Source organism: Otolemur garnettii, unplaced genomic scaffold (genome assembly GCF_000181295.1).
Source record: "Otolemur garnettii isolate 467f Iridium unplaced genomic scaffold, OtoGar3 scaffold00041, whole genome shotgun sequence".
NCBI lineage: Eukaryota > Metazoa > Chordata > Mammalia > Primates > Galagidae > Otolemur > Otolemur garnettii.
This window is the reverse complement of record NW_003852436.1, coordinates 7,635,549-7,646,899: the sequence shown is the minus strand read 5'-3', so window position 1 is coordinate 7,646,899 and position 11,351 is coordinate 7,635,549. Positions and strand designations below refer to the sequence as shown.

Below are 11,351 nucleotides of genomic sequence, written 5' to 3'. Positions count from 1 at the left end.
AAGAAGAGCTTATTCCTGTACTTCAGAAAATTATTCAAAAAAATTGAGTAGAAAGGAATATTCCCCAACATGTTCTATGAAGCAAACATCACCCTGATACCAAAACCAGGAAAAGACCCAACTAAAAAGGAGAATTTCAGACCAATTTCACTAATGAATATAGATGCAAAAATTCTCAACAAAATCTTAGCCAATAGATTACAGCTTATCATCAAAAAAGTCATATATCATGATCAAGTAGGTTTCATCCCAGGGATGCAAGGCTGGTTTAACATATGCAAAGTCCATAAATCCACCCTATTAACAAAAGCAAAAACAAAGACCATATGATCCTCTCAATAGATGCAGAAAAAGCATTTGATAAAATGCAGCATCCTTTTCTAACTAGAACCCTGAAGACTATAGGCATACATGGCACATTTCTTAAACTGATTAAAGCTATCCATGACAAACCCACAGCTAATAATTTACTAAATGGGGTAAAACTGCAAGCTTTTCCTTAGATCTAGAACCAGACAAGGTTGTCCTCTGTCACCATTACATAGTGCTGGAAGTTCTAGCCAACACAATTAGGTAGGACAAGTAAATTAAGGGTATCCAAATGGGGGCAGAGGAGGTCAAATTCTCCCTTTTTGCTGACAATATGATCTTATACTTAGAGAACTCCAAAGACTCAACCACAGGGCTCCTGGAAGTCATCAAAAAATACAGTAATGTCTCAGGATATAAAATCAATGTCCACAAGTCAGCAGCCTTTGCACATGGCAATAACAGTCAAGATGAGAGGCTAATTAAGGTCACAATTCCATTCACCATAGCTTCGAAGAAAATGAAATACCTAGGAATATACCTAACAAAAGACATGAAGGACCTCTATAAAGAAAATTTTGAAATCCTAAGAAAGGAAATAGCAGAGGATTTCAACAAATGGAAGAACATACCATGCTCATGGCTGGGAAGAATCAATATTATTAAAATGTCTATACTTCCCAAAGCAATCTACCTATTCAATGCCATTCCTATTAAAATACCAACATCGTACTTTCAAGACTTGGAGAAAATGATTCTGTGTTTTGTATGGAACCAGAAAAAACCCTGTATAGCTAAGGCAGTTCTTAGTAATAAAAACAAAGCCGTGGCATCAGCATACCAGATTTCAGGGTATACTACAAAGCCGTAGGGGTCAAGAAAGCATGGTACTGGCACAAAAATAGAGACATAGACATTTGGAATCGAATAGAAAACCAGGAAATGAAAATAACATCTTACAACCACCTAATCTTCGATAAACCAAACAAGAACATACCTTAGGGGAAAGACTCCTTATTCAATAAATGGTGCTGGCAGAACTGGATAGCCACATGTAAATGACTGAAACTGGGACCATACCTTTCTCCACTCACAAAACTTGATTCAAGATGGATAGAGGACTTAAATTTAAAGCATGAAACAATAAAAATCCTCCAAGAAAGCATAGGAAAAGCACTGGAAAATATTGGCCTGGGGAAAGACTTCATGAAGAAGACTGCCATGGCAATTGCAACAACAACAAAAATAAACAAATGGGACTCAATTAAACTGAGAAGCTTCTGTACAGCTAAAGAGACAACAACCAAAGCAAACAGACAACCTACACAATGGGAAAGGATATCTGTGTATTTTGAATCAGACAAAAGCTTGATAACTAGGATCTATAGAGAACTCAAATTAATCCACTTGAAAAAAGCCAACAATCCCATATATCAGTGGGCAAGAGGCACGAATGGAACCTTTGCTAAAGAAGACAGATAAATGGCAAACAAACATGAAAAAATGCTCATAATCTCTAATTATTAGAGAAATGCAAATCAAAACCACCCTGAGATACCATCTAACCCCAGCAAGAATGACCCACAATACAAATTCTCAAAACTGCAGATGCTGGTGTGGATGTAGAGAGAAGGGAACACTTTTACACTGTTGGTGAGACTGCAAACTAATACAACGTTTTTGGAAGGAAGTATGGAGAACCCTCAAAGAACTCAAGCTAGACCTCCCATTTGATCCTATAATCCCATTACTGGGCATCTACCTAGAAGGAAAAAAATCCTTTTATCATAAGGACACTTGCACTAGACTGTTTATTGCAGCTCAACTTGCAATGGCCAAGATGTGGAAACAGCCTAAATGCCCACCAACCCAGGAATGGACTAACAAGCTGTGGTATAAGTACTCCATAGAATACTATTCAGCCATTAAAAAATGGAGACTTTACAGACTTTGTATTAACTTGGATGGAAATCAAACATATTATTCTTAGTAAAGCATCACAAGAATGGAGAAGCATGAATTCTATTTACTCAATTTTGATATGAGGACAATTAATGAGAATTAGTGACGTGGTGGTGGGGAAATGGGAGAGCAGAGAGAGAAATAAGGAGGGAGGGGCAAGGGAAAGGAAGAGCAGAGAGAGGGAAGAAGAGAGGGGGGTGGCATCTTGGTATGTCCCACACCTTTGGAGGCAAGATACAAGGGACTTTACTTAACAAATGCAATCAGAGTAACCTGGTTTCTTGTACCTTCAGTGAATCCCCAACAATTAAAAAAAAAAAAAAGAATCACCTGTGAAAATTAAAATAAAAAAACACTGAAAAGTGGAAATAAACCCTAAGCTCATCTCAAAACAAATGAACAAGTAGGTGATAAGGGATTTGCATTTGAGCCATGCCTATGGTACTAACTGGTCGTGTGAGTTTGAGCAAGTCACTTCTCAGGATGTCACCTTTTCTATCATTAACAAGAGTGTGATGCATTTCTGTAAACCCTAGAGTGAGGTTCTACCTACCGGAGGCGCTGCTGTGCAGAGACCCCATGAGCGGAAGCCACTATCACCATGTCTGAGCAGGATGCAAAACCTTCAACTGAGGACTTGGGGGATAAGAAGGAAGAAGAGCACATTAAATTCAGTCATTGGCTAGGACAGCACTGAGACTCACTTCAAAGTGAAAATGCCCTCTCTCAAGAAACTCCAGGAATTATACTGTCAAGAACAGGTAGTTCCAATGAAGTCAGTCAGGTTTCTCTTTGAAGGTCAGAGAATTGCTGATAATCATACTCCAGAAGAAGTGGGAATGGAGGAAGAAGATGTGATTGAAGTTTGTCAGGAACAAATGGAGGAGGGACGTTACTCAACGGTTTAGACATTTCCTCCCCCCTCCATCCCTGCAATCATTTCTATTTTAAAAATTAGTCGTTTTGTAATGTGGTTTCAAAACAGAATCAAAGGCTTGGTGCCTGTAGCTCAAGCGGCTAAGGCACCAGGCACATACACCAGACCTGTGGGGTTTGACACCAGTCTGGACCTGCCAAACAACGGCAACTACAACCAAAAGATAGCTCGTGGCGGGCTCCTGTAGTCCCAGCTACTTGGGAGGCTGAGGCAGGAGAATCACTTAAGCCCAGGAGTTGGAAGTTGCCGTGAGCTGTGATACCATGGCATTCTACCCAGGGCAACAGCTTGAGACTCTGTCAAAAAAACCAAAAAACAAACAAACAAATAAAAAGAACAGAATTGAAAACTGGTACCCCATCTCTTAAAAACATGAAGTAATTTGAATTCTTGTGCTCATTACTCGTTATCGTTTGTTTTCCTTGTGATGATTTTTGGTGATCAAGCTTCGTCTGGTTCATATTGCTCATTCCTTTAAAAAAAATTACATATGTGCACAGAGATGTCACCTTTTTCAGGGCTGTGCATTTTCAGGCTTGTGGTGATAAATAAGATCGACCAATGAGAGTGTTCATGACTTTCCAATTGGTTCTGAAGTTCTAGCATGCGATTGCTCCACTTCTGGACTGTCACTTTCAGTGGGAGAAAAATTTTTCAGAGAACCGAACAGTGGAAAAATGACCTTTCCTTAACTTGAAGGTAACTTTTAAAACTGAGAGTCTGGACCAAAAGAAGAGGCATATCAAGTTGGAGTCAAGATGACAGATAAGGTGAGGGTAAGGACTAACTCCAAAGATGGCTTCACTGAAAAAAAGGCACTTTACGATTAAAAAAACCAAAAACAAACAAAACCCCCCCAGCTTGTCAGAGATCTCAGAAGTTTTAATTTTCATTAGCAAATAATCAAGTTATTCATACAGAAGTGTATACAACAGGAAAAAAATGAGTGTGATCTGAAGGTCCACCTCACAGTGTTTTGTGGGAATGACTTAAAATAGTGCTGTGAAAGCATTTCCTCTACCACTTCTAAGATGCTTTTGTTATCTTCGGCTTCTTTCCAGTCTTGAGATTTGGTGCATCCCAAACCAAAAAGCCTTAGGCATTACCAGCAATGCTTGACAGTCTCTCACGGGCGAGTACAGCTTCGCGCTCTCTGCCCAGCGGGATTTGCCCGATGGCTAACGCCGCGGTTTCAGCCGGGGTTAAAAAACAGGGGCGACAGGCAAGCATCCTACCACAGACGGTTCGCCAGTGCGCATGCGCACCGGCCGCCCTCACAGGCCCTCCTATGGTGTTGGCCGGCCGTGACGTACCTACGTCGGGCGCGCTGACGTTTCCTGGCGCGCGCCCTGGGCCAGTGTTTGTAGTCGCTGGGTGTGCGCTGCGGTCTGCGCTTCCCGCTCTGCCAGGAGCGGGCGGGGCTTCCGCTTGGGCCCAGCTGGGAGGCCGGGAATAACTTTCCATGTCTGTGTTTGAGCAGTTGCCAGTTACGGGGGCGTGTAGCAACTAGACAGTTTTCTGGTTCGGTTTAAAAAAGCATCTTCCTTTTGGTAGTACAGACGGCGACCGTCATGTCGAGCTCGCGGCCCAGGCCCCGCCGGAGCGCCGGGGGTGGCACCGGGGCCGCGGGCCGCGACGAGCTGGTGTCGCAGTCCTTGCAGAGCGCGGAGCACTGTCTGGGCGTCCAAGACTTCGGCACGGCCTATGCCCATTACCTCCTTGTGCTCAGCCTGGCGCCGGAGCTGAAAGACAACGTCAAGGTAAGGTCCCTTCTTTCACTTACGGGCAGATTCTATGTTCTTGTAAAAAATAAACAAATTGGGCGAGGGGCAGGGGGAAGCGTTAGGGTGCGTGGCTGGTGGTTTCTGTTACTATTTACCGTTCATCCTTAATTCCTTTTATTCACACCTACGTACAGATCAGCTGAAAATCCTGACCCAGGCTCCACCTGGGAATGTCCAGATTCTTCTTTATTACTGTTCTGGTTCAAGTCTCATTCTTGATGCAATAGGCAGGCTTTCAGCTACGATCTCTACTGCTTGTAGCTCAACGCAGTCAGCTTTTTATAATTAAAGTCAAATGAGGTCACTTAACCTTTTTCAAGACTTCCATCTCATACACCCTTGAATTGCAAACAGGTGACCCTCTTCCTTGCCCTATTTTTTAATTTAATCATGCTCCTGCCTCAGGACCTTTGCATTTGTCACTACTGTGGGTAGAAGGAATGTTGAGTCTTTGCAATTGAATGAAGTTTGTAATTGACCTAAAGTAATTTTCATGCGATGATATATTCTGTAATTTTTAATTGTTGGATTATTTGTAAAATTAAATTCTGTTGAAATGTATGGCTTTTAAAAAACAATTTTAGAATCTAAATTTCAAAAGAATGATTTAACTTAATTTCACTTTCAGTTCTCAGCTACAAGCTATTTTGCTTTATTTAATGGAGAGTTTGTCAACCTGGTCACTGTTGACATTTTGGATGGGATAATTCTCTGTTGTGGAGGGCTGTCAGGTGCATTGTAGGCATCCCCGACCTCTACCCACTAGATGTCAGTAGCATCTAAATGTTTGTAGTTTACATAAATTAAGTGTAGGACTAGTTGGCCTCCTTCAGGAAGAGATGATAATATTTTGAGATAACAGTTTGCTTCTCTGTGTAGGCAGCAGTAGAAAAATGGACCAACCCAAGTGGTCTTTCCTGAGTTCTTTGTTTCTTAGTATCCTCTTCTGTAAAAAAGGAATACTGCCTCTTTTAAAGATATTTAGTGTGTATTAAAAGAATATCTCCAATTTGTAGGGCAATGTCAGGCATTCCGTAGGGTTCAGTGACTAGTTTTCTTTACAGCAGAACAAAGTCTGTATTTCTTTGCATGGATCCTTTGAAAAAGTCTTATTTCCCTGTATTCCCCCCACCCAAACTCCAGGTATACCAAGCTGCTTTATCTGTATGTCCTCTGATCTTTTAAAATATAATTTGTGTTTTTTCCTCACACTAGAATCTCTTTTCTTATCTATTTGCTAAACTCCATTTGAAGATTCAGTTTCAGATTTCAGTTCTTCTGTGTAAAATATGTGAAGATTTTAAATATTTTCATGAAGGCCAGGCTCACACCTGTAAACCTAGCACTTTGGGAGGCCACGGTGGGTGGATTGCTTGAACTCAGGAGTTCGACACCAACCTGAGCAAGAGAGAGACCCCTGTCTCTACTATAAATAGAAAAAACAGCTTCTTGGGAGGTTGAGGTAAGAGGATCGCTGGAACCCAGGAGTTTGAGGTTGCTTTTAGCTATGATGATGCTGTGACACTCTACCCAGGATGACAGAGTAAGACTCTGTCTCAAAAAACAAGGAAACAAAAATATAAGATATGTTCATGATGAGAAGGCTATTGGTGTAGTCCAAGAAGTCTGTTACAGGGCCAGATGAGGTTATAACAATGGGAATGGAGAGGAAGTGACAGATTTTTTAAAGATACTGAAAGAACACCTGCTAGGTTTGAAACATTGTATGTGGAGTTAAGGTACCACATTATAAAGTGACTTTGGAGTTTGAGGTTGAGTGGTACCTTAATTTTACATCCTGAGTGAAAGGATTATGATGGGTTCAGCTTAGAATATTTGGAATTTTTCAAAATTGTATGTTATATATTTCTCTTTAGGGGCTCTGTGAGGATTAGAAGAAGGTAATATGTTGTTCACAAACGTGTTAGCCCCATTTCCTTGCACATTGATTGTTCGGGAAGTATTGTATTTAAGTTGAGGTAAATTTGAGATGGCTGGAGATTCAGAGCCTGGTTGAGATGACTAACAGCTGTATCTATGAGTCTGAGGTTTGGAAGAGAGAGTCTTAATTAGAGATGCAGATAGAGCATCCATTAACACGTAGGTTATAATAAACATATTGGGGATGGATAAGAAAAGAGGATAGGGCCAAGCGCAAACCCTTAAAACATAGGAGCTCACAGAAAGGAGGGAGGAGGAGAATCAGGAGAGTGTGATATGGCAGCTAAGAATAGAGTGAATTTAGAGAGTGGTCAAACTAATTCTCCATGTTATTGCCATGTAGGTGGTAAAATTCATTCATTTTTACATTTATCTGGCATTCAGTGCCTATCAAAACTAGATGAAATTTAAGGCGATCATTCAACAACAATTAAGTTCCATTCTTTGGAATCTTCAACTAGTGTTACACATCCTTTCACTCTTTATGTTATTGACTAATTTATTATTTTCTTCTCATTTGTAAAGGAAACTTTTCAGTATACGCTCTTCAGATGGGCTGAAGAGCTTGACGCTCTCAATCGAGTACAAGACTTACTTCGTTGCTATGAGCAGGCGTTGGAACTGTTTCCTGATGATGAAGTCATTTGCAATAGTATGGGGGAGCACCTCTTCAGGTCTGTGGTAATTTCAGTATTACTTGTTAAGAGTTACTCTGTATCATTCTGTATTATTCAGGAATAAATCATACAGTAATTTGAACAGGGAAAGTTTAATGTAGAGAATTATTAGCTCTGACGGAATAGGAGTAATGAGGGATTGGCTAAGAAGTAAGGAGAACAGAAAAGAATATGGGAATAGCAGATACAATACACAATATCTTGGCAGTCTCAATATTATACAATATACAACATAATATAGTCACTGCCCCTACTGGCGAGATAGCGTATCCAAGGAAGAGTTCCTCTCTCTAGGCTTAGATACACATCTTGTTGGAGAGGGAGCATCTGTGGTTTACAGGATGGCAGAGAAGTCACCATGATGGCTTGCCAGGGAAATTATTGTAAATCTGTTTTCTGGACCATGCTGTAATTTTGCCTTTTGAGGTGCCAGAGAAAGCCTTATGAAGAAGTATCTCTCCAGAAGTATTCCATTGCAAAACTACCCAGTAGCATTTGGGTTCCCAGGGAGGCTGCCAATCAGTGGATGCTGCTGTCTTCTGTGCATTTCAGGAGTCTGGTGCTGGAGAAGCCCTGAGGCCACTGGAATCAGGGAGCACAGCTCTTTCTTCCTGCAGTGTCTCTCCATTATTTACCCTCCCTGTCCCTAGACAGGGTCTGGCTCTGCCACCCAGGCTAGAGAGCAATGGTGTGATCATAGCTCATTGTAACCTCTGCCTCATGAGCTCAAGCAGTCTTTCTGGCTCAGCCTCCTAAGTAGCTAGGAATAGTAGGCATGCACCACATGCCTAGCTTTCTGAAAATATTTTATAGACATGGGGTGTTGCTATGTTGCTCAGGCTGATCTTGAACTCTTGGCCTTCAAACAATCCTCCTGCCTCGGTCTCCTAAAGTGTTGGGATTATAGGTGTAAGCCACCATGCCCAGCTTCTCCCATCTCTTTTTAGTGACAAAACTTACCTTGTGCTACTTGGTGGAAAAAATTAAAAGGCCAGGTACATTTTTCACAGAAGGTGAATTTGGCAGTTACTAGCTATGTTGGGGATTTGCAAAACTACTCCCAGATTTGCTAATTTCCTAGGAGGGCTCATGGGACTCAGCTTATAGTCATAGCCTTGGCTCTGACTTATTACTGTGAATAGATACAATGCAAAATTAGCAGAGGGAAAAGGCACATAGGGCAAAGTTTAAGGAAACCAGATAGAAGCTTCAAAGGTCCTCTCTCAGGTCACACAGGATGCACTTCCTTCCCTCACCAACCAGTATGACAACACGGGATACATTGCCAACCAGGAAAGCTCATTGGAGGCTCAGTGCCCAGGGTTTTTATTGGAAGCTGTATGCTTAGTTACTCCCTGCCTGGTACATACCAAAATTATAGACTTCTAGAAGAAAAGCAGGTATTCTGCATAAACCACATTATTTTGGTTCACTGAGCCACTCTTATTAGTTAGGGAACCCTCCCAGAATCCAAGTTCCTAAATGTCAGCTATGGGTCAACTTGTAAGCAGACCTTTCAAAGACTAGCAGGCAGGCCTGGTATGTTAATTCTTTCTGTATAGTCCAGGGGTCCTCAAACTATGGCCCGCGGGCCACATGCAGCCTGCCTAGGACCTTTAGCCGGCCTGCTGGGTGTTTTTGCCACCGCTGCCTGTCCTGCTTAGCAGCCGACTCGTCCTAGGCCCGCAGTCTCGCCCTCCAACTGTCTGAGGGACAGTGAACTGGCTCCCTGTTTAAAAGTTTGAGGACCCCTGCTACACTAACCCACATCTGTAAAGAAGTAAAGGAAGTGAAATGAAAGGTTAACATTGTTCTGATTTTGAAAGTTTCAGAGTAGTAGGGAAGGGGCATGGTTCTGCCAAGTTGAAATGTTGCAGTTGCTCTCATTCCTAGGTGTTTAGTTAATGAATCTCATTTTATATGTTCCTTTAAGTTATTTTCATGCATGTCTTGCTGATTGTCCAATCTTCCCTCAAATCACATCCAGCTAAAATAAACTTGATGTTGGGCGGTGCCTGTGGCTCAAAAGGGTAGGGTGCCAACCCCATATACCGGAGGTGGTGGGTTCAAACCCAGCTCTGGCCAAAAACTGCAAAAAACAAACAAACAAAAAAACACTTGATGTTATTAATAACTACATCATTAAAAACTACAAAGCTCTTACATGACTATAGAATTTCTCTTTTTAAATATATCTTGATCCTATTGGCTTTTGATAATCAACCTGATTTGTTTCTGATGTCCATGAGCCTTTTCCTTGATTCTGTGGGCTATGCAAGGCTAGGCTTTGAGGAAGGAATATATGTAATCTGTACCAGCTTTGAGAAATTAAATTAATTGAGCAATCAACTCATTGTTTATTGTAAACTTTTTTCAATATGCAGAAACAGTGTTGTATAAATAACTTTTTTCTTAAGAATAACATGGATCATTAACCTAACAAACGTTACCCCCTCTGTGTAATAATTTATGTAAACTTTTTTTTTTTTTTTTTTTTTGAGATAGAGTCTCAAGCTGTTGCCCTTGGTAGAGTGTGTGGCATCATAACTCATAGCAACCTCAAACTCTTGGGCTTAAGTGATTCTCTTGCCTCAGCCTCCCGAGTAGCTGGGACTACAGGCACCTGCCACAACCCCTGGCTATTTCTTTTGTTGTAGTTGTGGTCGTTTAGCAGGCCTGGGCCAGGCTGGAACCTGCCAGCCTTGGTATATGTGGCCTGCGCCCTACTCACTGAGGTATGGGTGCCAAGCCAATTTATGTAAACTTTATATGGTGATTCACTGCAAGATGTATGAATATTTATTACAGAATCAGTATCTCTTCTTTAGTGAGCAAACATGTTGGGATTTGATGTATAGAATTTTTTGACTCTTGCTTGCTTAAAAATTTCTAGCTGTCAAGATGGAGTGCCTTTTGGTTGAAAATGCTAAACAGTTGTGAATGTGAAATTGACTCATTATAGTTTTTTTTTTTATGTTTACGTATTTTTGTAAGTGAAATATGACATCTTTCATACAGAACAGTCTGTTTCATTGTATTTTCTTGTACTCTTCATAGAAACTTTATAATTAGAAAACGTCATAAAAGCCCAATGTTTTTCTTTTGGATTTGTTTTAAAAATCTGATTTCACTGCTTTGTGCAAAATAATGGAAGAATTTTTTCTTAGGAAACACTGTTATGATATCCTATTAAGTGTAGAAAGATATTTTACATGTTTCTGTAATTGTTCTCTAATATTCTTTTCCTCATTTATTTATATTAAGTTTTATTCAATGAAAATTTCAATATAAGAAGTACTTTCACCAAGCTTTATTAGTCAGTCTCATTAATTTAATTCATATGCAGTTTAACATTCTTTATTAACTTGCCAGTGAGAGAGAATGAATACTCCTTTAGGAAGCAAATACAGTAGAACCTCCTTAGTTGACCATCTCCTTAAGTTGACATAATTTTCATAGACAGGATATGTGCCATGTGTACTTAATGGAAGTTCCTTATGTTGACCGTCTCCCTCTGTTGACCGTTTATTATAGTCTCTTGAGTAGTCAGCTTACAGAGGTTCTATTGAATTTGATAATTTTTAGTTAAAGAGTATGATAAGAAAATAAGGCAGATAGTCAGCTGAGGCTTACTTGTTCACATTAACAGCTAACTTGATGAGATGCAGATCCATCTCTGTGAATTACCAACCTCTTTCATTTAAATAAAATTTGTTTCAAAGGTTTTTTTTTTTTTTTTTT

At 40.5% G+C, this 11,351-nt stretch overlaps 1 protein-coding gene and 1 pseudogene across 1 annotated transcript in view; both read left to right on the top strand.

Moving 5' to 3' along the window:
- Positions 1-2,872: 2,872 nt before the first annotated feature.
- Positions 2,873-3,179, top strand: LOC100956279 (annotated as a pseudogene).
- Positions 3,180-4,548: 1,369 nt separating this feature from the next.
- The window catches only part of PRMT9 (protein arginine methyltransferase 9), a 44,247-nt gene continuing 37,444 nt past the window's right edge, over positions 4,549-11,351 (top strand). Inside the window, exons 1-2 of the mRNA XM_003790206.2 lie at positions 4,549-4,968; positions 7,459-7,607. Coding sequence (XP_003790254.1) covers positions 4,780-4,968; positions 7,459-7,607 — 338 coding nt within the window. The 5' untranslated portion in view covers positions 4,549-4,779. The remainder of the gene's footprint in view (positions 4,969-7,458; positions 7,608-11,351) is intronic.